This window comes from Taudactylus pleione, unplaced genomic scaffold, assembly GCF_031769625.1.
Source record: "Taudactylus pleione unplaced genomic scaffold, aTauple2 ptg000487l, whole genome shotgun sequence".
In the NCBI taxonomy this organism is placed as follows: domain Eukaryota; kingdom Metazoa; phylum Chordata; class Amphibia; order Anura; family Myobatrachidae; genus Taudactylus; species Taudactylus pleione.
Window position 1 is genome coordinate 4,675,103 of NW_028284889.1, and position 27,483 is coordinate 4,702,585.

General features: G+C 42.4%; 1 protein-coding gene across 1 annotated transcript; it reads right to left on the reverse strand.

Annotated features, from left to right (window-relative positions):
- Positions 1-563: 563 nt before the first annotated feature.
- LOC148502673 (pinopsin-like) lies at positions 564-14,855 on the reverse strand. The gene is made up of 5 exons (XM_088449502.1): positions 14,519-14,855; positions 8,843-9,025; positions 6,866-7,011; positions 1,897-2,136; positions 564-791 (listed from the first exon to the last, which is right to left on the reverse strand). Exons 1-5 carry the CDS (start codon positions 14,853-14,855, stop codon positions 654-656), a joined length of 1,044 nt encoding a protein of 347 aa, XP_088305628.1. The 3' UTR covers positions 564-653.
- Positions 14,856-27,483: the final 12,628 nt, after the last annotated feature.

A 27,483-nucleotide genomic window follows, 5' to 3' on the forward strand; every position in this document is an offset into this window, starting at 1 on the left:
ATCACTAAAGCAGTGAGTAATTACACCAGCCCTCCAGGACTTCCAATGGCTATGCCTCCTACATGGTCTACTTAAGTAGCAAAAACATGAACTCACCTTTACTGTAATCAGCATTTGCTAATCCCCCCACTTATGTTCCCAGGTGTAAGGAGGAGTAAGATATGACAAAATCTGCATACTGGAAGATTCATATGTTTTTTTGGTACACATGCAAATGGAAATGCTTACTGTATCTTACAAAAAACAGACTTGTTAAAATCTACATTCACCCTTATATATGTCTTTTTAAATTCAAATAAATATATATTTGTCTTGTATTATTGGGTGTTTGTATTGCACTCTTTGGGATATTTTTTGCAATTTGTTCCAAATAATTTTGCAGTCAAATTATACCACCACATATTATATTACATATACATTTTACTTTCTTATAAATAAAATACAGTATTCAGTTACTGAGGACTTTTATATAAATAAACTATTTCTTATTTGTCAAATAAATACAAATAGAACATAAGTTTCAATAATTAATATACTTATTTCTATTAAATAAAATGCAAAGTTTTTTTTTTATTTTAATAATGAACCAAAATTGTGCTTAAAAAAAAATATTGATTTTTGCAAATATTTTTCCAAATGGTCATCGGATCTTATCATGCTGGTGTGACCTTATTCCCACCTCCCTCAGACACTGATGTGACATCTGTACGGCCACTGGCTGTGCTTGTCTCATCCTCTCTGCCAAATGGATTGCGACCACAGCACAGAAGTTTCATTAAGCAGTTTCGAAACTATAACACAAATACATAAATCTGAGGTCAGTATATTGTTAGTATTTAAAAGTTACACATAGTTGTAAACTGTAATTGATTCTATGTGTTCTATGTGTTGATTCTATGATTCTATGTGTTCTCTCATCTATCTAAATATATAAACACACATATACTTATATACTGTACATATTTATGTATGTGTATTTAATATTAAAATAACTACACTATTCACATTTACATACATATGGAGAGAGGCGCAGATTACAAATCACTTTGTGTTACTATTAGGTAGTCGTGTGGGTATGGTATATTGTGACTCCATTTAGAATTACAGCATAATGTTGACATGGTATGAATGTCAACATGCTCATGCTGTCGACATTCACAATTTGGACACTGACATAGTTGCCAGAATGTTCACATTGTGAATGTCATCAGTTAGAATGTTGACAATAGGATTTCCAATGTAAACTTAGGCCTTTCATTGTGTCATAAAAATGTCGACATGGCCAAAATGTTGGCTTTTACCATGTTGATGTTCATCATGTAGATATTGCTGAAATTTATCGTCCCTGGTGGCCCAGCGGTGACTTACCTGCTCCTGACGGCTGCAGCCAGGCCAACGCAGCCTCCAGTCCCGGTGGTCATGAGACTGTCTTTCGGGTCAGAGCTGTGATCCTCCAGTGTATTTCTCACCAATCCCTAACAATAAACCTAACCTTCCCTCTAGTGCCTAAAGCAGCCTTGCCCTAATCTCCCCCCTCAGCCTAACCCTAATGTCGACATTCTGACAGTGTTGGCATTTCACTTGTCGGCATTCTGAAAATGTTGACATGTCTGTCAACATTTTAACAATGTTGACATTGTCGTGTCAACTTTATAAATGTTGACATTATCATTGTCGACCTTTGGACTTATGCCTATTCAACCCCCTATATAAGAATCATTATAAAATTAAGACAAGCATTTTCCCTGATTGGTTGAGCTACAACAGCCGTAAATCAGCAGTCAGCATTTTACTATCCACATCTACTAGGTGTTAAATGTTTTTCTCTAGGGGACAGTTTTTATTTTCTAAATTGCATAATCAATGGATTTATTATATAATTCTTTAGACACATACCTGTTTGTTCATGAAAACATAGATGACCGGGTTGTACACAGTGGCTGTTTTTGAGAAGTATGAAGGCAGTGATGCTAAGGTGGGTTCAATGACAATGTCCTTATTGGATGCCATCACAATAGCAAATGCAGCATAGGGTAACCAGCAGATAAGAAAGGCCAATACCATAGCAATAACCATCCTGGTCACCTCCCGCTCCGCCCTCTGAGTAGTCTCTGAGTCTTTCTGCTGAGCAGCAACCTGCCAAAGTAGACGACAGTTACTTATTACATTTCTGTTCTGTTTTTTGACATCTCACAGATAAAATGATTCTATAGTAGCATGAGCAATTTTATTCATCTACAGCTGGAACTTCATGTCAGTATAAAGAGTGTTTGGTGGTGATTCAATACCCAGCTACTGGCACAGATGGGAAACTATTACATTGATATATAATCACTCATATTTCCTGCTTACCTCCATTGTGGTACACAAGAAACTGAGCAAAGATTCCTTACTGTGATAAGCATCAGTGTATGTAGCTGGACATTGCATATCACCATGAATTGAATCATACGCCCCAGGTGAATAACAGGCAGTAGTTCTAGAGAGTCAGGTACATGTATGACCTAATCCAATCAGAACGTTAAATAGTTCATGCGATTAGAGTGCTTAGCACTCGCAGATCACCTGAAACCTATACCAGAATCAGGCACACAAAGATGAAGTGTGACAGGGTCAAGCTATAAACCATACTGTACTGGTGTAAGGTATTTTTTTCTTTAAAGTTAGTTCAAAATATCACTGCAGACTCTGCCACTCACAAGAACTCTCTCCAAAGACTTCTGTCATATTAGATTTGATAATGCTTTGGCTGTATAAGATTTAATAAAACAATCAGCACATATAGAGACTTTCAGACAATGTTCCATGGGTAAAAAGATACAGATAAGTATTTCTAAACTTAGAAAGAATTTATAGCCAATGCTATTTACAGCTATGCAAATCAATGCCCAATAGACTAGGTAGGACCTTGGAAATAGTTGGATGGATGGATGGTGGTACCCAATGAATTAAAGAAGAACAATTTAGTGTACACTGTGTAAGTTAGGGTACGTAGATGCAGTTTCTTATACAGGATAGATACAATTAACAGTAGTTGTTACATTAATATTCAGTATTTACATCAGATGTTTCCAATAGTTGGAGGCCACTAGTTGGAGGATTGAATGGGGCAGGTATTCAAAACCCAGTGAAGTTATCCATACTAGCCTAGATGAAGTGGCATCGGCTTTGAGTTGTTCCTCTCACTCCTATGCTATTATCTATACGAACAGTCCGAGATTGTGTGTGAATGTCTGTCTTATTGTAACAATTAAAAAGTGGGTTGAGCCTGCAAGCCATAGTATAGATGTATGATTGCAACAGTATTTAAAATTAGAAAATGTCACTATTAATATACTAACTAATGGGCTGCTGATTGAACAAAACCCATATAAGAGTGCACTAAAATACTTCAAATGAGCAGCATCAGAGACCACTGTGCTGTGAATCTGTATGCAGTAGATTGGAATGGGTATGAAATCCCGGCAGTCGGGATGCCTGCTGTCAATATACCGATAGCGGCATCCCGATGCTCAGGATCCCGACAAGTGTCCGGTAAGTATAGTAACCCTCCTCCCTTCTCTCCCTAACCCTCTGTTCCTACATCCTAACCCTCACCCCATCCTAACACTCCCCTTTAGTGCCTAAACCTATCGCTCCACCCTTGGAGCTTAAACCTAACCCTCCCCAGACATTCTGGCATCAGCATATCAACTACTGTCGGTATTCCGGCGCCGGTCTTATGGTCGGGTAGTGGCATTCCAGTGCCAGAAATTCATCAGCCGGCTGTACATATATTAACTACATCACAGTAGATTAACTACTGCTATTACTACATAAGTATGATATCTTGACTTGAACTGCTATGCTTTTGAGTTTTATATAATAACGGAACCACTATTATTACGACTGAATATGCTATTTTATAATAATACAATTCTGTCAGTGATGAGAAAACCCACTTACACTGTGCTGACAACATATTTACAATATATGTTCCAACTATATAAGAAAGATCATCTCTTTACAGTTCCATTGGTAGTGCATTCATTTAGGACTATACCAATTATAACACGGTCCTGAGGGTCTCATTCAGACCTGCTCGCGAGCGCAGGATGCTTGCAAGCGGGTCGATGATCCCTGCATGCGCACGATGGAGGGAGCTCCGTCGTGCGCATGCGCGAGACCCAGCTAGCGACAGCCAAGCTGTCGCTCCGGGTCTCGCACCAAAGGGGGCGTGCTGTCGATGGTGAGTAACAGCACGCCCCCTTTGGTGGGCGTGCCGGGGCGTGGCTGCCAGACGGAGGCGTTCCCATGGGAACGCCTATCATCTGGGTCCGGCCCCACTGACATCACTAGTGATGTCAGTGGGAGTGATTTTGGCTTTGATAGAGCCAAAATCACTCCAGGGCTTGCGGCCACGAGACCCTACCACAGGGTCTCGTCGCAAGCCCGATGGTCTTGACCATCGCGACCATCATCATGGACGCTCGCATGAGCTGTGGGTGGTAACCCACAGCTATGCGAGCGTCCAAGAGGCCGCTCTATTTTTAGGTAGGAGGGCCCTGATTCAGAGCGAGCGCTCTGGTCAGAGCGTCCGGCTCTGAATCAGGCCCTGAGTTCAGTATTCTAACATATAGTTTAATATAACAATTTGAATACATAATATTTTTGACTAGTTAGAGTGCTGATTAACACACTCATAAACCAAGTGTTGCAATAAACTGGTATTCATTAATTGCAAATCTCCGGTTAGAGGGACTCTTAGCTGTGCTCTTTATGCTAATAGCTGCGGCCGCTGGAGTGGATCCCAACTTTGAATTCATACCTGTGCTCCCCAAGGTGTTAAATGTCATTTTGTCAGACTAGGAAAGGCAGTAAATTGTTGCATCTTCAAATATATTACTGTATTTTATAGCTGGCATGGCAAAGTAATGTAATGAGGTAATTTGTTTATATTGCAACTATATTGTATCAATATTAGTGAAACAAGTTGGAGATACTCAAATAAAAAAAATAAGGCACACATGTCAAAGAGATCTAAATGGAGAATGGCATTGTACTGTATGGCAAATCTACACTTTCTGTGTGACTGCTCTTTTTGCAGGAAACAAAGGAAATCACTTTTTAAAAAAATGTCTTCTAAATTAGTATGCAGCTGTGCTTGGAGGGTCATTTCATGAGCATGCACTGAAGTAATAATGACCCTGAGATATGTGTACAGTGAGTCCTGGAGACAAGTGAGACATTAAAAGGAATACAAGTAACATTATAATGTACAACACTCAATTACAGAAAACTCCTCTGGATCACCTTCTGTCATCTCCTCTTCCTGTTGGAATACCATTAGTCTAGTGCCAGTTTGTCTTCTCTATATATACCATTTACTTGGAAAAACTAATAAATTCCTTTGATTCTCAAATATATCTTCTCTGATCTTTCACCATCAGTGTTGCCCTGCGTTACCAAAATGTCCTCTGAATGCCTCAAACTCCATAGTTAAAAACTGAGCTATTATTCTGTCGGCTGGCCAGCAAATGCTGTTTATCTGACATCTCTATTTCTGTTGACGACACAACATTAAACTCTGCCATTCAAGCTAGCTGCCTACAGTAGATGTCATCCTTGACTTTACATCACAGGATACAAATCTGCACCGACATATATCTCGTAACTAGTCTAAAAATGTGCACCTCTCATCCACATTCATTATTTGCTCCCATTCCAGTTACAGGACTTTTTTGGACTGTATCCACTTTGTGGAATTCCCTCCCTACAAAAAAACTTTCAAGTGTTCCCTGAAAAGTCCCCTCTTTAGGCAAGCTTATCAAATTCCTGAATCATCATCTTAATTTCTATAAAATATTCTACCCTATTATCACCCTCTAAATAGTTCACAGAAAACTCACATTTATTCTCTTTCTATTCAAACAACCAAGGGCCTGATTCAGAGAGAGACTGTATTACACAGATGCAGGGAAGTGGCTGTGCAATACTGTCCTACTAAATGCAAATGCAGCAGGAGGTTTCTGTAGGAAATAGACACCATCAGCATGTATCTGCGATCCGAATGCAGCAACTGTAGATGCTCCCAGGGATCACCATTGTAACCATTAAGCTGAGACTTAATCAGCCTGGCCGGCGGAGCTGAACAGCTGGGTTCAGGAAGTCTACGCCCGACGACGCAGACCCTGGGCTTGACATGCCTCAAAAACGGGCGACTCTCCCCCGCTTTGAAGAACGTTCCTATTGCCGCTCCTGCTCAATCATGCTGCGACTAAGGGAGGTCTGCGAGCAAGTGTACAGGACACGTTCTGCATGTGCAGACCCAGAACCATCGGAGATGTACGCAAACCTCTCTGAATCAAGTGATGTGTGACTTCATCATATAGTCCCACTAACCACTCCACATTGAAATCTAGCTGGACCAATAAGCGGCTTTGTTTTGATAATATCCAGTCTTGTTATTTATTTCGTGTGTACCCAATTATTATGAATATTATAATGGTGGGTATATACTAGACAATATGTTGTCTGATCCGGCGGATCACACAACATATTGTCCACATCGGTGAGTGTGTACGTGCTATGTCGCTGATGATGTGCGCTCCCGTGCGTCAGCAGCGACATCGTCCGACACCTGCATGCAGGTCCGACAGGCGATATCGTCATCGTGGGCCATGCTACCGAATGCATCATGGCTCCTGCCATTGCTGCCGACATCGGTAAGTGTGTATGCACTTGCCGATGCCGGCACCCCCGCCAAGTCCCGACACACGCTACTTCAAGCAGGGTGCACATCGCTAAGTGTGCACCCAGCTTAAGACTTGTACCTCATGTCATTTCGTGAGGATATAATAATGATTAGATACACTTTTTTACTTACTGCTCTCAGTGCCATTAGCAGGCTTGAATAGGAGAATATGATGGTACTAAGAGGCATAATGAAACAAGTTGTAAACAAAACTAAAATATAGCTGTTGTTGTTGGTCCCTCCAGTGTACCAGTTGGGCCCACAAGATGTCCTGAGACCTACAAGAAATACATTGACAGTATAAGAGAGAAGACAAAAACTAAAAGCAAAGTCTATGCAACTACTATAAGTGCTATTACAGGCCCAAATATTTAAATCTAGGCATAGAGGCAGTGTACTGCATTTAGGGGTTGAGTTCAGTGCAACTGTGCTCAAAATCCATTGGCACATCTTTAATGGGTGCAGGGTGTGCTGTGCACATGGGCCCCTGGGTCCAGGGGGGCCCACACCACACACCCTGCACCCATAACTATACTTACTCCTCCGGAGTCCCGCGTCAGCCGGCACTGCAGAACAGCAGTAATCACTGGGAAGATAGCGTGACGGACATTTTCTCTGTGTTTTGCACATGCACAATAGAGTAGTCTTCAAGAATGGGGCAAGGTGCCATGTTCCCGGAGACCTACGCATGTCAGACTTGCCAACATTTAGCGCCCTCCTTCCGGGAGGGAGCTGTCTGGCTTACACAGCTGGGGGCGTGACGCGTCCAAAGGGGGCGGGGCCCGGATGCTGATGCGTCTTTGGGGGCGTGAACACAATCTCCTCATCGGGGCTCCACCCCCTCTTCACAAAGCCATGATTAATGGCATTGTGCAGCCAGGGGTGGAGCTGCACAATGCTATTGCCATGGCATTGTGAAGCCGGTAACGCAATTCTGCCGGGGTTTTTACTTACAATCGCGGGGGGGTGCGGACACATCGCCGGGGGCCGGGAGGCTTGCCTGCCTTTCCGGGAGGACAGGAGGGCCACCCGATTTTCGGGATGCTCCCGACCAAATCAGGAGGGTAATCAAGTATGATGCATGTACAGTAGACTCTGGCACAAAGCCTGAGTCTACTGCACTGCCAGAGAGGAGGGGGACCACACGGAGCCTGCACATGTGCCCTCTTCTCTCTTAATCTGCCTCTGCCAAAATCTAAATCACAATTTGTATTCAAATGTAAGCGGCAGAAACATGAAAATCTGCATGTGTGTGCATCTATTTCTGGGCATGTGCAGTGTGATTTTACACCAACTGGCTAACAGTGGTGCTCACTAAGCACAAAACCTTGGTGTTTAAATATGAAGCACAAAATACGTAGTTTACATAGTCGTACAATAAAACGGAATGGGTATGATATACCGCCGGCTGCATGGCCGGTGGTTCGATTCCCGTCAGCGGCATCCCGACAGTTTGAAGTAGCGGAAGCCCGACAGCGCAGGAAATCCCAATCGTGGATAGGTAAGTATAGACTAACCTAACCCTCCTTAGGGGTGCCTAACCCTAACTTCCCCCCCAAGTGCCTAACCCTAACCACCCCCTTCCCTGCTGCCTAAACCTAAGTCCCCCGGGGGGTGCCTAACCCTGTCCCCCCCGGGGGTGCCTAACCCTCCCTCCCCCTAGCCTAACCCTCCCGGGGGGGTGCCTAACCCTAAGTCCCCCCCGGGAGCCCTAACCCTCCCCCCCCCGCGGCGCCCGGCATCACTACGATCGTGACGCCGGGCGCCGGTCTCCCGGCGTCGGGGAAATGCGGGCATCTACATCTAGACACCCGGCATTTCACCCATGCCAGGATAAGACAGTCGGGAAGCCGGCTGCCGGTATTTAGGCAGTCGACTTCCCGATTGCTTCCCCAATAAAATAGTTACTGTATTTTACAATGGAGAAACATAAGAGACATTATAGTTTGTTTGTGGTAGTCTCAAAAATAACCAAACAACTGCTGAAATCATGTGTCCTTCTGCTCTTAACATTAGGTCTATTTAAAGTACTGGGAGACGTGTTATGAACAGTTACAAAAAAGACTGAATATTCTTTATAACTAAAAGCAAATAAGCAAACTAACAAACCTTCAGGAACATAACTGCACCAGCCAAATAGAGGTGGAGATGTCCATATGAAAGCCCAGATCCAGGTGAATAAACATCCCATGACCGCATGTCTCTGCTGGAAACGGAAATCTCCCATGGGCTTACAGATCACTATGTACCGTTCAAATGCTAATATTGCCAAGGACCAGAGGCCTACGATACCTGAAAGTACACAAAATGTCACATAGGTATTTTAAAGATAATCTTGCATATATAAATCTTTAGAAAATAAGGATACACATTTATTCTTAGTTAAAAGTAGTGGTCCCAATGGTTTATTATTTTAATTTTACAAATGTCCACTTGCTAATTTAGTAGCACATTTCAATAAATATATCAACATGTCTAAAAGGGGATGTCAGAGTCTGTCCTTATGCCTTGTATCTTTTTTATCATCTTACGTAACCGCGAGACAGTTTACTTGTGTAAATACTGCTAGAGGAACAGCAAAGTACATTTTAAAGCCATATAAGTAGCTATTAAGTGGTTCATATAAAATTAGTACTAGGAGAGACCCATGATGTCGGGGGAACCCATAGGAACTTGTCATTCAAATTAACATGAGATTAAAAGACCACAAAGTAAAAACCGTATAATAAATGTGCAGAGTAAAACAGTAAACAGCTGCCTATTTTGCTTAGTGTGGTAGCAATGTTTTCTTGCATAAATTCTGAAACTGCTTGTATTACTAAACCGAAATGTTTATATAGCATACATTTAAATTGTAATGTATGTTGCAAGATTTGTTATATATTGTAGTTGTGGTATTATAATTATATGGTTATATGAAACAACCAATCTCTGGAGAAATGGCACCGGTTCCATTTTCCCAGCGGCGAACACAAGGTAGGTATATTCAATGGGTGAGGGCTTTTTTGGTGTGTGCCCACCGTGAGTTTTAGATACTCCAGTGATGGGTTAGGATAGGTGATGGCTCCAGAGGTGGGGCTGCAGAGCAATCCAAAATTCAAATAGGGGAGCCACACCAACTGCCACCCCAAATGCTGCCAAACTTCACAGGCCAGGCATCGCTGGCAGTTGGTGTGGCTCCCCTATGTGAATTTGGACTGCGCTGCAGCACCACCTTTGGAGCCACCACTGGTTAGGATGGTTGGCATACCACACGCAATCATGTGATTGGCTCTCTGTTCTAAGAGGGAGGTCTGACGCATAATGTTTGAGCAATAGCTAGTTAGGTAACTGGACGCAATTTGATGCTAGGGGTAGAGGTTCATAATTTTATCTGAAACTCCTGTAATCCCCTGTTTTAGATATGCTGTGGCTCTGATCTAAAATATATTTTTATATTGTATTTAAACTATGAGTTGCTCTAGTGCCACTTGAGACACTCTGTCAAATTAGTAAAATGAGGCGTTAATCTAATTTATGTTCGGGACTGTAATTATCCAATAAAATATGGCATTACTCAGGAACACATACTTCTTTTATATGCACTGCTAAGCTGTAATAAAAACTGAAATGGGGATTTATTAATTCTATAACAAAACAATTGCAAACTTGTATTTGAACAGTATAGGCGACAATTTAATCTTTGACGGAGTAGTTTTCCCTTACTAAAATATAATTAATGTGTATTGAGAACCTGTGGATTAAATATTTCATATTATAAAACAAAATAATAAGATAGCTTGTAGCGACAATGAGTTTAAGACTTGATACAATGTCTCTGGTCTGCAAACAATTGTAGCAAAAAAGTTTGCAAACAGCTTGTAACAACAGAATCGAGGTGTGGCAAGATGTAGCTAATATAGCACGCCAGTATTTATATGGAGAGCATAGTCCCGGTATAATTACCCATCTTACAGTTCCCACCCAAATCCTGGAGGGTAAGACTGGTTCGGTGACTACTAACCCTTTGAGAAAACCGCCACATGATGGAGAAACGCGTCAGTGACTTTTAACTACTACCCATCTACTGCCTGACTACTACATTGTTTCCATTTGGAGTGATTGTGTTCCTGCTTTGAGCGTCACTGCACAGCGGACATCACTTAAAGGTGTGCGGCACTATCTTCTGTGGCTCCTGTGGTCCATATCTGCAGTTGGACTGACAGCCGGATTGCTGGATTTTGCCTGGCTAGGAGGCTCTAGACAGCAGGTGGCTGTCACCGGACCAGTCTTACCCTCCAAGATTCGGGTGAGAACTGTAATCTGAGTAATTATACCGGGACTATGATCTCCATATAAATACTGGCGTGCTATATTAGCTACATCTTGCCACACCTCTATTCTGTTGTTACAAGCTGTTTGCAAACTTTTTTGCTACAATTGTTTGCCGACCACAGAGACATTGTATCAAGTCTTAAGCTCATTGTCGCTACAAGCTATCCGCAAATTTTCTACAACTGTTCATAAAATTACAGAGACATTTCATCAAGCCTTATGATTGGATTATTGTGGCTAAGGATATTAAGTAACTGCAGCTCTTATCTTGTTTGAATCTATAAATGGACACAATCATTTAGAATCAGTAAAATACAATTCTTACTATCAGTGATTGGGTAGTCTTTTTGAAATACACTTATGACCCATTATATGTGATAGTTGCAATAATATTTTTTGTATCTTATATATGCTAAATGTTATGTTTTTCTTTTTAATAAATGTATGTTTTTATCACTTTATTAGGCACACCCACAAGTGATTGAAATTGATTTAACTTAGCTATTTTGTTGGTAGCTGCTTTAGGTTTATTTATATATATATATATATATATATATATATATATATATATATATAGTGGACAACTTGATATTTTATTGCGCCTAGTTTTTCTTTTTCAATTTTCTTTTTAATAAGTGACTAGGCATGTACAGTAAGGGACTATCAATGTCTAGTAAGGGATTAGGCATGTGTAGACATACAATCTAAATCAGTAATAACCAACATAAATGGGAACAAACTGTCAGTGATGAAGGTACTAGTGCAAAAATGTGTTAATGTCTGCTTAATGCTATAGAAAAAAGTGATACAGCCAGTATCCCGGTGGCTGCATTGCCGGTGCTGATATTACCAGCGCTGGAATAACGACGCCTCTCACAATACTGACGCTGGCATCCCGACCGCCGGGATACCGAAGATAAGTAGCGAGGTGGTGGGGTTAGGTTTAGTGGGTTAGGCACTAAGGGGGAGGGCTAGGGTGCAGGAAGGGGCAGGTTAGGTTCAGGCACTAGGGGGGAGGTTAGAGTTAGGCACCGAGGAGGGAGGGTTAGGGCTAGATGAAGGGCAGGGTTAGCATACCGATCATTAAGTGTCGGTATGCTAGCCCTGTGGGGATGCCGGTGACTGGATTCTGACAGCCGACATCCCATACCCAACCCAGAAAGAGAAACTACAAACTTGTGAAAAACACTTTTTTAAACATTTGTATGGTTGGCTTATAAAAAAGTATAAACATGTCCCATTATGGATGTACCAAAGTTCTGACAGAGGATTGTATTATAATTTATAACATTTATAATGGCAAGTGAGCTTTTAATATTCTTACGGGAATTATTAAATGCCTGTTTCCCAAACAATAAAACATATAAATTTGTTCTTGTCAAACAAAATCCCAATGACAGTGCTCTTTGTCTATATTGTCTGACAGGTCTTACCTGCCACCAAATACTGTATGATGGATAGAACAATGTAGAGCAAAAACATTTATTTCTGTATTATTTATGACTTTGCACCTCTCCGTCAATCTTTTCAAGCAATGATGATTTTTTTTGTTGATACACACAGATTGCTGCCGATGATGAGCAGATTGGGGCATTTTATATGTATAATGACATAAGTGATAATGTGTATCATTGATATCTCCTGCACACAGCACAGTCCCTATGTGACACGTCATCCCCATTTACCAGTATGGGGAACGAAAATTCAATGCATTTTGAATACTGAAAGCACTAGCGCCCTGCTGCACCACCCAGAATGCAGAGAGGAATCCATTCGGAGCCTCTTCCAGCTCTTGCAGTGCTCATAAGTGAAGTAAAGTCACACATGCGCAGTAACACTTCCAAGTCAAATCTCTCAGTGCACACTTTTGCCGCTGCTAATTAGCTGAGAAAGTGTATGATAGGGATTGCGGGACAGCTTTTTGGAGATTTAGATCTAACGATTAGATACCATTGCGTGACACGTACTCCACAAAACAAAATGTTATATTTGTGCCTCTGATATTCAGATGATTTACAAGGGATAAATATAGGACAATACTAAAAGTAGTATTTACTATACACTCTGATGCACAACTTTAAATAAAAGTTATTATTTTAATTTCACCACTATCCTGTCTCTCACATGCTTGGTTACTTTCACTCTCCAGCCATGAGCTGCTCATATGCCATTATTTGGAAGCATCTGGCGACACATCATTTTGTACCAAACTTCATCAGTTTTGACCTGACTAGCTGAAATAGCTTTTTCTGAATTGTCAGCTGGCCCACTTATGCTGTTAAATGATGTATAAGTGGGAGCAATATTAAGAAAAAGACACTGCTAAACCATCTTCTTTACAGAAAGCTACTAAAGCAGGGATGGGGAACCTCCTGCCCAGGGGCCTTATAAGGCCCTCGGTATCATTTGGTCTGGCCCACAGAGCTTTTTTTCTGCTAGCTTCATCTGGCTAGCAGGGTACCTAGAATATCACACTGCAGCCAGAAAATATGCAGCAGTGCTACCTGGAGTGTCCTTAGGATGCTGCCGACAGTCACACCGCTGCCCATTACAGCTGTAATCACCGGCGATTGTGGCCCTGCCCCCATGTGACGCCACTCAGAGGGGGCATGGCCTAAACCAGGCCTGCAAATAATGTTAAATATATCAAAATGGCCTAAACCAGGCCTGCAAATAATGTTAAATATATCAAAATGGCCTAAACCAGGCCTGCAAATAATGTTATATATATCAAAATGGCCCTCGGCAGAAAAAAGGTTCCCAACCCCTCCTCTAAAGGCTGGAATACCAAACATTTGAAAGCGTAGGACCCTGGGTCAATGTTGTACTTACCAAAATAAACCACTCCATTCTGCATTATTTTCAGTGTTGCGCTGTATTAGCATCCTTTGCACACAAATTCCATCTGACCGGGTGTTTCATACAAATGAACCAATATTCACTTCATTCACTCACAGATTCTCCACATGAATAGTAACACTGGAACTAGCTATTGTGGAGAACGGCACAAAACAACAAACCATTCAGCTGTAAGATAACAACTGCAGCTCTTATGCTATATTTGTGAACATTTATTCCAGTATTAAAAAAAATTGATAATGAATGGTTTGATGCAAAGCTGTGTCTAACTTCTAAATAGACTACAATTCTACCAGCTATAGTTTCTGTGTATTTCTAGAACTTTAAATGATTATTACACTTTAAGAAGTGTTTAGATGTTTGTTTATTTTTCAATGGTTTTTCAATTTTACCTCATAGTGGAGGAATACTAATTTCACAATATTTTTGACAAGATGGACAGAAATTATTCTACAGTATACTTTTGTTTACATAAATACTGTATAACCTTGTTTTACTATAATAACAATACATTTGACCAGATTAACAATTTAGCATTTTAAATTTTATATTTATTTTGTATAACATAAAAAACAGCCTTGGCATACTGTATTTTAAAAAATTGCATCTTACCTGTTAAGGACACCATGAATCCTTCAAACTCACACATTGTTTTGCCTAGTGTGAAGTAGCCAAAAATATTGTTGTGGAAGCTAACACTGCTCCCAAATATAGTGACCAATAAATCAGCTACGGCCAGATTAAGCAAAATGTAGTTCAAAGGGGACCTCAGCTTCTTGTACTTGATGGAGACCACTATAACCATGCCATTGACAAAGAGAGCTAAAACCACCACCATGCCCATAAGCACAGTAACCATCAAATAGGTACTATGAGGGGCAATATGAGGCCATTGGGGGCCATCAAAAGGTCCGAGGGTCTCATATGCTGACATGTTTGATGATTTCATTTTACAGTTGACTTAATATAGAAAAAAGTGTGCAAAATAATGGCATACGTCTAAATGTGAGAACCCTCTTTATAAAGTCTAGGAGATTTAAAACTCCAAAGAGGATCTTTTTCTTAGAACAATGTAAGCTTTCTTACGCTGATGTATTTGTAATCCACTCTCTTATTCTTTACTTAAACAGAGATCAACAGAGAGAAAGGCAAGGTCACCTGCATTATAGACACAAAATCTAATTAACAAAGTAAGCACATTGAAACATTTTGTTTTTCTTAACACTATTGATGCATACAAGAGGATTAGGTGTAATAATAGCTACGGTTTCTTACTCTCCCATTCTACGTTCCCATTCTACTGTTCTGCAAGCTTTTTAGTGTAACAAACATGTGACTTTATTGCCTTTAAATATATTATAAGCTCTGTTAAACAGCATATTTAAGAAAATATTAATTTGAGGAATACTTGAAAATTTTACTGATCTCTTAAACTCTAGTACACTACAACTAATTCTCCATTGAAATTGTTTTTGTTTTCCTGAGAAATATGTTACAGACAATGGGCTTATAGCTAGTGTGCCCTACAAATGGCATCTTAAAGTTTTTAAAAATGTGAGGGCATATAAAGCTGCCTGCAACAACAGCTGACATGTCCCTGACAGACTGGGAACAGGGCAATAGGAACTAATTTCTTTTCTCCTATAAGTACAGATGTAGCGAATGTGAAATGGCCTAACACTGAGTAAATGTATTAATATTTTGCATGCTGCTGCTATAAGGAAATACACTACATTGTGAGAAGTGTGTTTTCTTATAATGTATTATTGAAACTCTCTGCACTACATGTTTGTCCCGTATTAGAATCTTTCTTCATCTGTCAGATGAATATAAAGTACCCACTTAGTGATTCAAATTACTATGTGCTCTACCCATCTTAAATTAATGCATTGGAAAGATCAGTGGTCAGTGGATGTGGGTAATTGTCAGCTACTTACATAAAAAATGTAAGCAACTGAATTGCAGGAAACTGCAAGTGACTAACAGTTTGCACTGTCCATCTCACAGATGCTGCACTGTGTAACAAATAAATAATATAATACAAAGGGCAGCATCCTAAAGAGTGTGTGGTTCTTCTGCTATTGCAAAAATCTGCACCCCCTTCCTACTCCACTGACACAATTAAAAAATTTACATTTGTTTGACATGGCTCCCCAAATCTGCAGTTTGACACTTTGTTAAAATACCCATAAAAATTGACCCATCCACTCACAAAACAATAAAACTGAGGTTTACTGAGACTTCTTTTTATCACTATCCAGCAGGGGTGTATCTAGGGATCCAAGCACCCCTGGCAATGTAATGTACTGGCGCCCCCCTACCCCCCTTATGCAGTGCCCCCAGTAGTAATCCCCCCTATGCTGCTTTGCCCCTAGTAGTAGCCCCCCTATACAGTGCCCACAGTAGTAATCCTCCCTATGCTGCATTGCCCCCAGTAGTAGCCCCCCTATACAGTGCCCCCAGTAGTAATCCCCCCTATGCTGCATTGCCCCCAGTAGTAGTCCTCCCTATACAGTGCCAACAGTAGTAGACCCCTATACTGTGCCCCCAGTAATAGTACCCAGTAGTAGTCCCCCCTATACAGTGCCCCCAGTAATAGTACCCAGTAGTAGTCCCCCCTATACAGTGCCCCCAGTAATAGTACCCAGTCATCCCCCTATACAGTGCCCCCAGTAGTAGTCCCCCCTATACATTGCCCCCAGTAGTAGCCCCCCTAATCAGTGCCCCCAGTAGTAGTCCCCTATACAGTGCCCCAAGCTGTAGACCCCCTATACAGCACCCCCAGTAGTGGCCACCCCTATGCAGTGCTCCCAGTAATGGCCACCCCCCATAAATTGCCGCCAGTAGTGGCCACCCCAATACAGTAGCGGGACCCCCCCCATAAAGTGCCCCAGTAGTGGACACCCACTATTTCAGTGCCCCCCTCCCCTGTAGTGCCAGGCTTACACACACACACACAAAGAACAAAAAAAAAATACAACTTACCTGGTCCCCGCTCCTGACACGACCACCGCTGTCCGAATCCCGGCCCGCTCTTCTCCTGCATGGGAGAGACATCATGACGTATGACGTCTCTCCCATCACATGCTGCAGGGGGAGCCGGAACACGGAGCTCATGAGTGAGCTCCAGCCTGCTCCCTCCGCGGACGACGCAGCAGCTAATGAGAGTCTGTATGACTCTCATTAGCTGACTGCTATTACAAACACACAGCCGCCGCTGGCGGCTGTCTGTTTGTAAACTGTGTAGGGCAGACCGCTATCACTGCGGTCTGCCCTACACTTGTGGGGCCAAGGGACTTGTCCACCCCTTGGCTACTGGTGGTACTGCCAGGCGGCGCCCCCCCTTTGGTCGGCGCCCCTGGCAAGTGCAATCCTGGCCAATGGGTAGATACACCCCTGCTAGCCAGTCACAATCTCCATGTGTCTTTTTTCCTAATTTTATTGAGTTATATTTTTCAAACTGTATTGTATTTCTTGGATAAATTCAAAATATATAATTATTTTTCTGTAATTTGCACTGAATGCATTTTTAATTAAACCTGATTTTCATGTTTCTAGAGGGAATAAATGTTTACATATAAGAAGCAAGAAACACAAATCTATTTAATTAAAACATATTATCATGTAAATTGTGTTTTTGTTCACCATCTCATTACATTATTTGGAGCTGTTGGTATTCGTGAGGAACTAAATGCCAAGTAAGTGTGCATAAATGGAAATAAAGTATATTATTTTTTCCTCTCTCTTCCCCTAGTCTTTTCCCATCTCTCTTCCTACTGTATCTTCCTCATCTCTCTCTTTCCCACCCTCTCTTATCCCATCTCTCTCTCTCTCCCCTTTCTCTCCTCAGTCTCTCTCCCATCCCTCTCTCTGCCTCTCTCCCTCTTTCTATATAACATCTCTCTCTACTTTCCTCCCTCTCCCCATCTTACTTTTTCTCTGTCTCTCCTCCCCATCAGTCCCTTTTTTTCTCTCTTCTATTTTTATTTATCTCCCCCTCTTATCTATATATGCCCCTTTTTCTCTTCCCTTCTCTTTTCTCTCTCACCCTTTACTCTGTCTCTCAGTTAGTGCTTCTTGTCTCTTAAAGTGCTTTCTCCTTTTTGTCTAGATTTATCACAATCTGCACTTTAATGCGGATGTTATAAATCAATTCTGCTAGCCTCATCTGGCACCCTGCAGCCATAATCTATACAGCATTGCCACCTGGAGCGTCCTTAGGACGCTTCAGACAGTCACACCGCTGCCCTTACAGCTCCCCGGAGTATCCTCAGGATGCTCAGGCATTGCTATAATCACCAGCAATTGTGGCCCCGCCCCTTGTGACATCACACGGAGGGGGAGTGGCCTGCACCAGGCCCGCAAATAATGTTACATATATCAAAATGGCCCTCGGCAGAAAAAAGGTTCCCTCCCCCGCTTTACAGGGACCTTTGTATCAAGTCTACTAATTGTAATTTGGTGTTTAACCATATATTCTTCTGATACCTTAGCCACTTTCAACTATGTGAGGGCTAGTTTCGTGTCTTCATTAGTATTCATTGGTTTGCTTGCCTTACATGTTTTTAGGTAGACTAATAGGGCCTGATTTAGACGTGGAGGCAATGCAGATGTTTGCAGAGTTTAGTGATTATTTTTGTACTGCGCATGCATCTGAGTCGACTGCGCATGCATCCCAATGGATTACCGATGATCACAATGTGGAGTTGGACACAGAGTTATTGACAGTCAGTCAGCGTTTGTAATAGGTAATGGGGGGGGGTGGAGAGTCAAATTCAGGTGTGTCACAACTGTTTTGGAGACATTTCTCAGCCTAGGAAAAAAATTAAAAAGGGGTAGCAGCGCTATGATAATTATATCAAAAAGTACTGTGAAAAGAATCACACATACCTGAGTAAAATCCAACAGAAGTTTATGTTCACAGGCAAGATGTTACAGGCTGGTACACAGAATCTTCCAAACAGCAGCACAGTTCTTTTAGTGGACCCTCAAGTTCAGGATTCCTAACACTAGCCCCCCCGGCCTATAACCTGGGTGACTAAATCACTATCAGTCTCTTGTGGATTTGCACTAACACAACTTTAAAGACAGATGTCATGCTATTTATTGCTCCATCTCTGCACAAACCTGCTGATCCACATTAACTTCATGTGAAAGCATACTGTCCCAGTCACAATCCTTCCCCCTTAGCTTCAACCACCCTGGTGAAGCTAACATTTTTTCAGGCAAGCTCTCTGCCTCGCCCACCTCTATTTGCGTCATCCGACCGGGAACACAATCTACCACTTTCCAGAGCTCACCTCGCACCCCCTCTTCCTCCCCTAACTTCACCATATTGTTGCTCGGAGCTTCTGGAAATAGCATCAGCTTTGAGGTGCTGTTTCCCTGGTTGATGCTGTACCTCAAATTTGAATGGCTGTAAACCAACAACCAGCGGGTCACCTGGGCATTCACCTCTTTGCTTGTGTGCATCCACTATAAGGGAGCATGATCTGTGATTATCCGGAATTCTCGCCCCAACAGATAATATTTTTGCGACTCTACTGCCTACTTAATCGTCAAGCACTCCTGTTCCACAGTTGAGTACTTGAGTTCTCTGGGCAGCAATGTCCGGCTAAGATAGAGTATAGGTTTCTCCTCCCCATCTACCTCCTGAGAAAGGACTGCACCTAAGCCTGTTCCAGAGGCATCAGTCTGCAACACAAATTGCTTTTTAAAGTCAGGAGCTTGCAAAATAGGCTCTACACATAAGTCTTGTCTTAAATACTGCCAAGCAGTCTCTGCTGGCCTAGATCACATTATCTGGTCTGGGAATAGTATCTTAAGGCACAGGGCCTGATTCAGAGCTAGACGCTATTTGCGCTCGCTTGTTCCGAAAAAGGGGCCGGCTATTTATATTGAGCGGTCGCTCTTTGCGGTCTGTTGACGCCTCTATGTCTGAGCGAGCGAACGAAACATGCACTCGCTATTTTTGAAATACGTCCCCTGGCCGCTCGCATCATACGTCAGCAACTGCTCGAAGTGCTTGTGGTTGGATTTTCCTACTGCAATCATGCGAACAGTTCAGAAACAACCAAGTGACGTGGTCGATGACGCTGCTTTGTTAATTATGCACACCCTTAAAACGCCCGTTTTGACCGTTTGGCACGCCTGCGTTCGGATCTCCACTCCCCGTTTTCAAGCACCTTCCTCTGTTACCACCCACAAACGCCTCATTCTGTCACTCAAATTAGCAGGCACTCGCAATTTTGCGAACACACAATTTCCGACCACACTGACTGGTTGGCGCATGCGCATTACGACCCATACGCATGTGCAGATGTGCGAACATCGCTCGGAGCGAACGAGCGGCCGCTTACGAGCAGCTCTGAATCATGCCCTCAGTCAGTAGAGCCGCCCTAGTGGCAAAATCACATATGAATCTGCAGTAATAATCCACCAGACCAAGGAATGTTCTAAGCTGTAATTTACATTTGGGTTTAGGCCAGGTGAGGACTGCTTCCACTTTACTGGGCTGAGGTTTAACCTTCCTCCACCATTCCAAGGGCACATTTCTCAGGGTTAGCGGTAAACCCATGTGCTCGTAAAGACTGTAACACTGCCTCTACCTTTGGAAGGTGTGACTCCCAGTCAGAGCTAAAGATGATGATGTCTAAATATGTAGCTGCATACTCCCTGTGAGGCCAAAGCAACTCATTCATAGCCCTCTGGAAAGTTGCTGGGGCTCCATGCAAACCAAAAGGCAGCATTTTGTACTGGAACAAGCCCTCTGGCTAGAGAAGGCTGTTTTTGCTTTAGCAGGTTCAGTAAAAGGAATCTGCCAATACCCTTTTGTCAAATCAAGTGTGGTGAGACACTGGTTTTTTTGCTAGATTCTCCACCAGATTGTCAACCCGGGGCATAGGGTAGGAATCAAACTGAGAAACTTTATTTAACTTGCGAAAGTCATTGCAGAATCTGAAAGCCCCCGAAAGCTTAGGCACTAAGACAATGGGGTAATTCCATTCACTGTTTGACTCCTCTATGACCCCCTAAGTGCAACATCTCCACCTCTCGTTTTACTGCTGCCCATTTTGCCTCAGGTATGCGATAAGGTCTCTGCTTTATTATCACCCCGGGAGGAGTTACAATATCATGCTGCATGATTTGAGTCTTTCCCGGAATAGCAGAGAATACATCTTGGTTTTGTGCTACTAAGCTCACCACTTCCTGTTTTTATCTAAGACTGAGGGAGTACTCAATGGGTACCTGACAGTCTGGGGTTTTCTTTGCCACTAAAGAGAGCTGACTTGCACTTTATTTCCAAGGTTTTAATAGATTAACATGATAAATTTGTGTCTCCTTTCTTCTACCCTCCTGTCGTACCCTGCCTTGCCATTGAGCATACAATTTGCCGTCGGTAGTAGACACAAGCAAGAGTACATTGTCTCCCGGTTTGAAAGACTGGTCGACTGTGGTAACATCGTAATTGCGTTCCTAACGCTGTTGAGCTCTGTCCGTATGTTTGTTCAGTAGTGGTGCAATTTGCCTTAATTAGCCATACAATTGGGACACAAACTGAACGACATTAGGCTCTTGGCATACCTGTTGCTCCCACCCTTCCTTTAACAAATCTAAAATTCCTCTGGGTTGCCTCCCATAGAGGAGATAGAAGAGACTGAACCCCGTGGAGGATTGGGGTACCTCTGGAACTGGAAACATCAAGTAGGGCAGGAGTAAATCCCATTTTCTTGCGACACTGCCCTCTTTATCATCTGTTTAAGGGTCTGGTTAAAGCATTCTACCTGGCCATCTGCTTGCGGGTGATAAACTGCAATGGTAATCCTATCTACCCTTAATTGTCGGCACAAATCTTTCATTCATTTAGATACAAAAGGGGTACCTTGATCCGTCAGGACCTTTTTTGGTATTCTCAGATGGGTATACAGCATCAATAACTCCTGGGCAATAGTGCTAGATTTCATATTACGTAATGGTATGGCCTCCAGGTAACTTGTATCACTATCTACTACCACTAATATGTATTGATGCCAATGAGCAGATTTTTCCACCGTCCCTATCAGATCCATTCCAGCTCAAAAGGTACAGTATGACAAGGAGGGGAACCAAAGGTGCCCAAAACCCTGGTCGGGGCTCTGTCTTCTGACACACTGGACATTCCTGACAATATTTTTTTTACTTCTACATGAATGTCTGGCCAATAGAATCTTAACTGAATACGCTGGGAAGTTTTCTCCTCCCCTTAATGGCCACCCCACAGGTGTGTATGAGCCACCCTCAACACCAACTGCTCTTGTTTCCGGGGAACCAACAATTGGTCTTCTTTCTCACCCTGCAAATATGTTACACGATATAACAAATAATTTTTCAATACTAAGTATGGTGCACCTTCTGTTGGTAAAGCCGTAATTACTTTACCATTTATTTCTACAACATTTTCAAATGCGTTATCAAGTTCCCATCATTCTGTTGGTCTTGGTCAAAGTCCTGTAAAGACACTTCCTTGCCGATGAGAACCCACTGTGCCTCGGTCTTACTCCCCTCCTGCTGCTCCCTGGCCAAGGAGACTGTTTCAGCCACCAAATTATGGGAGACTGCAGAGCTTAGCTCTTGGGACACCTCTGACGTGGTCCAGCTGCTGTCATCATGCCAAGTCACCACCTCTTATAGTAACGGAAAATCTCAACCTAGTATCAATTGGTAGGGTGGTCTTGTGTCTACTGCGGCTACCACCTTCAGAGATGGCCCTTTTATCACTCCCGGGAGCTGCACTCGGGGGAATTCTTCTACATCCCCATGTACACATATAACCTTTACCGGTGATAGCACCTGATCAGCCCCGGGTGGAACCAGGTTAGCAGAGATGATAGTTAATTCACTGCCAGTATCCGCTAAGGCCCAGATCTAATGGCCTTCCACTTGCACCATCAAACGAAACAAGGTAGTCTCTGCCGGGGAAACTCTTTCAGCAGCCATGCTGAGCACCAATCGAGTTGTTTTTCCTGCATTGCAGTCCATCGGCTCGCCCTGCTTTGGGCAGTCCTGGCGCACATGACCAGGCTTGTGGCAATCAAAACATTTAGCTGGAGGTGGGTTATTCGCTTTAAGAACTGAGACCTGGGTTCTGGGCTTATGTACTGTACTGTCTGGAAACCTTGTTTGGTCTTACTCAATTTCCCAAGAGTCAGGTTCAATTCAATCACCACCGCTAACTCCTCAAACATTTGAGGATCAGCCTGTAGAGCCCACTGTTGTACCACATAGTCTAATACTCATACAGCATAATCTAGAGCACAGGTTCTCAAACTCTGTCCTCAGGACCCCAAACAGTGCATGTTTTCCAGGTCTCCTTACAGAATCACAAGTGAAGATCCACCTGTGGATCTTTTAAAATGTGTCAGTGAGTAATGAATACACTTGTGCACCTGCTGGGTGACCTGGAAAACGTGACCTGTGTGGGGTCCTAAGGACCGAGTTTGAGAACCTCTGATCTAGAGTAACCATTTCCATCACACACTGTGCAGAATTTTTATCTGGCTGTAACCAGGTTTTACTCAGTCTGGCTAGTTTTGCCAATTGTACCCTTGGAGGCTCAGACAAGTTCAGTTGCCATTCCTGAAACTCCTGAGCTTTGCTGGGGCCTGTCACTCCAACCCTACTGAATATGGCCTTTTTCAGGTGAGGATAATAGTTTGCCTTTGCCAGAGTCAAATCGACACATGCTCTCTGAGGTTCCCATGTGAGACAGGGAGCAAGTCTGGCGGCCTACTCCTCGGGCCATTTTAAAAGTGCAGCAGTATGCTCAAAAGTGCACAGAAAAGCTTCAACAACATCAGATGGAGTAAGCTTCTGTAACACCTCTCGCTCATGCCCACCTTTCCTCATTTCAGTTAATTCTACCTGTAATAACTGAATTTAAGTCTGTTGACCCTGAATCAACGTTTTCTGTCCTTGCACCTGCGCTTGCTGCCCTGCTGCCAGAGTTTGCTGCTCTGCAGCCAGTTCAGCAAAACTTTTCAAAAGCACATCCATATTACACTGCTTTTCCACTTTGTGGATAAATATAGCAGGTTTAATTAACTCCATCTTTCAAGCCAGATTCCCAGCAATCTGCACTACATTCCCTGGGCTCCCAGCCCCATACATATAAATTAAGCAGTCTTATGTTGTGCACAATTTGCATTTACACATGGACAGGTTATCACTGTGAACAACTGACATTTTATGGCTGGCCTGGCACAATCACCTACCCAGTTGCTACTAATGCGACTCAGACTCACCAAGTCTCTGCACAGCGGGTAGCGTCCTGCAATGCATCTCACTGCCGCTTTGGTTGGATCCGGTCACTTTATCGGGGCTCTTGCTGCGAGTAGTATCCAGCACGTTCCCTGTTTGGGTGCCAAATGTGACGAGAATCACATAGACCGGAGTAAAATTCAACATAAGTTTATTTTCTCACCACAGACAGATATACAAGTCAGTGGAGTGTTCACAGGCAAGATGTTTCAGCAGGTACACAGAATCTTCCATTCAGCAACACAATTCTTTTAGTGGACCCTCGGGTCCAATTCTTTTAGTGGACCCTCAGGTCCAATTATTTTAGTGGACCTTCAGGGCTGACACTAGTCAGCCCTGGGCCTATAACCTGAGTGACTAATTCACCATCAGGATCCTTGTGGATTTGCACTGACACAACTTTAAAGACAGATAACAGGTGCTGCTAATTAGCCCTGCTTGTGTCTTACAACTGGTCCCAGGAAAACATGGCTGGATCTCATTACCATGCTGTTTTTTGCTCCATCACTGCACAAACCTGCTGCTCCACATTAACTTCATGTGAAAGCATGCTGTCCATGTCACAGTATATATAGATAGACATAAAAAAAATTACACTTTAGTAAAAATATTTTACATATATTACACAATTACAGTACATATGAGCAATAAGCCTCACTCAAATGACTGTCCATATTAAACAATGCCTGTTCCCATAAATGCTTCCGGATGATATTGTCAAAGCTGGATAATTGGCTGAGACAAGATCAGTTTAAAATTGAAGCGTGCGCGACGCCATCTTGCGAATGGCAGATAGACTCCATTTTAGAAACAAGAATCTGCAAGATGCCATTTTGCGACCAGCGTCAATTTAAGTTACAACTCACGAGCTAAGAACAGATGGCAATGTTTTTGATAATCTACCAAGAGCAACTAGAAGAACAGCCTCATGCAAAAAAGTAAATAGAATAGACAATGCACCAGAAACTGTGAGTGTTTTACATACAAATTGGGAATCCCTGAATGCAGACAAGTATAGTTGTGGCAATTGTAATATAATCCAGGCATTGATCTACACAATTGAATGTGTCTGAATCCTAAACAGGTTTTAGTTTCACACCCAGACAGAATGGCCCTAGCTTCACAGCTGGAGGTAACACATTTGCATTGCAGTCTGAAACTGTGAGTGAGGAATGATATGTGTGTGTGTGTGTGTATGTATGTATATGTATATAAATATGTTAAGTCCATCATGGATGGAATCTCATGCATAAACACCGCACATTATGCACAATTGAGCTGCTAACATGACGCCCAGTAGCGAATGCACAATTATTAGCATCATGCGATTGCATCTTTCACCATTTCACATACACACATTATGCTTAAGACCCGGAATGAAAACACTGTTTAGTAGCTAAATGCGCACGCATCTGTCCCCATTAACTAGCGTCTTCATATCAAACCCCGTACTCTCACACATTACATATTCACTTACAAGGTTCCATTAGCGTTAAGGTATAAGATTTAATTTTGTTCAGTTAATATAAACACTGTGAAATAAAGATATTTGGTAACTAAGGTATTATACATGCTAAACAAGCCGTGTTTGGTTTTGTACTGATGCGTACTCTTTCCACAGTATTTCGGTGTAATCGGTGGGGAGATCGCATCATGCATTCTCGAGTTATGGACCGCAGAGACTTCAAGCAACAAAATGTATTAACTGTTAAGATGTTACAGGGGGCGGGAAGGGAGAGACCCCCAGTTGTTAGAGGCTGGGTGAGTCTATTTGAACCAGCCTGTTAAATGCTCCGTAACAGATGGATTCCCCTTGGGAACCAATACCATCAGCAACAAACATCTCTATTGTTTTGCCTATTCCTGAGGGGGGTTATAAATATGTGTGCTCCAACACTGGGTCTTTAGTCTTCTTGCTGAATGCTGACTGAGGGGTTTCTTGCTGATGCCTAACATCTGGTACCGGAAGCACTGCGTATGTATACTGTACTTGGGTCTGTATAATTCGTTTGCGCCTAAATTGTGTCTGGATCAATTGCGTGTAACTGACTGTACTTTTACTTGAATAATACTTGTGCTTTGGAACCACAGATTCCAGGTCTAAGTCTTTATTTACTGTATGACTGTGTACGCAAATTAGCGTCATCCTTAGAAGGTATAGGCAGGATATTAGAAGGTGTAGGCAGGATATTAGAAGGTATAGAAAGGTGTGTATAGAGGTTCAATTTTAATATCATCAATATATAGCAAGTTACATTGCTACCAATTTGTGAAAACCGTATTGTCCAGCAGGTATATAATTACCAAGTCTTTATGCCAGTAGAGGGATGGTCCTATTGGCATAAAGTTTCTAAAAAAAAAAAGCTGTCATACCTACACAGCGAAACACGCCAGTCCCCTTGCCTCTATCCAACAAGGGACCTGTGACTTCTTACTGGATGCCATAACAAGCTTGGACCAAAACCATTTCTGGAAATATCTGCTTACATTAATTTGGATCAAATCACCTATATACTCCGTGGACATTTGAGGGTTCCGAGTGCCGCATATGGAACTTTATGCCAATAGAACCATCCCTCTACCGGTGTAAGGACTTGGTAATTATATACCTGTTGGACAATACTGTTTTCTCAAATTGAGATCAATGTAACTTGCTATATATCATCCAGAAGCATTTATGGGAACAGGCAATGTTTAATATGGACAGTCATTTTGATGAGGCTTATTGCTCATATGTAATTGTGTGATATATGTAAAATATTTTTATTAAAGTGTCATTTTTTTTACGTCCATCTATATATACTTATTGATATAATTATCATAGCGATGCTACCCCTTTTTCATTTTTTTCATGTTTATTAGGGTTTGACTACCCCTGTTTTAGCAGCTGCTTAGCAAAACAGACCATCCCAGCACCTGTATCATTACCTATTGGTTTCTATATATTGCGTGTCTCAGCCTATGACTGTATCTTTGTACGTAGTTTCAATGGCACCAACGGTGATTTTTGGACAGACATTCTGAGCCGCCAAGGGGTTGCTCAGAGGATTGATTTGTGACTAATAGTGCATCTTTGTACACAAGTAGTTGGTCAGAGCTGTCGCCAATGGGCGTGTCTGTACAATTCTCGGCGGCTGCGGCATTTGCATTTTTTGCAGAACCGCTGAGTACAAAGTCACAGCAGAAACTGGATAGAAGTTTACCTCTGAATTAGGTCCATAGTATATACTGAACACAAAACTTTATTTTGCATTGTCTGCCATCGGTACTTGTCAGCACCC

Bases quoted from the DNA above. Each gene is read 5' to 3' on its own strand.
- LOC148502673 (XM_088449502.1), bottom strand. From the start codon at position 14,855: ATGAAATCATCAAACATGTCAGCATATGAGACCCTCGGACCTTTTGAT. The intron at 9,026-14,518 runs GTAAGATGCAAT...GTGTACTTTCAG, and splicing joins ATTCATGGTGTCCTTAACAG to GTATCGTAGGCCTCTGGTCC. The intron at 792-1,896 runs GTATGTGTCTAA...TTTGTGTTATAG, and splicing joins ATGTTTTCATGAACAAACAG to TTTCGAAACTGCTTAATGAA.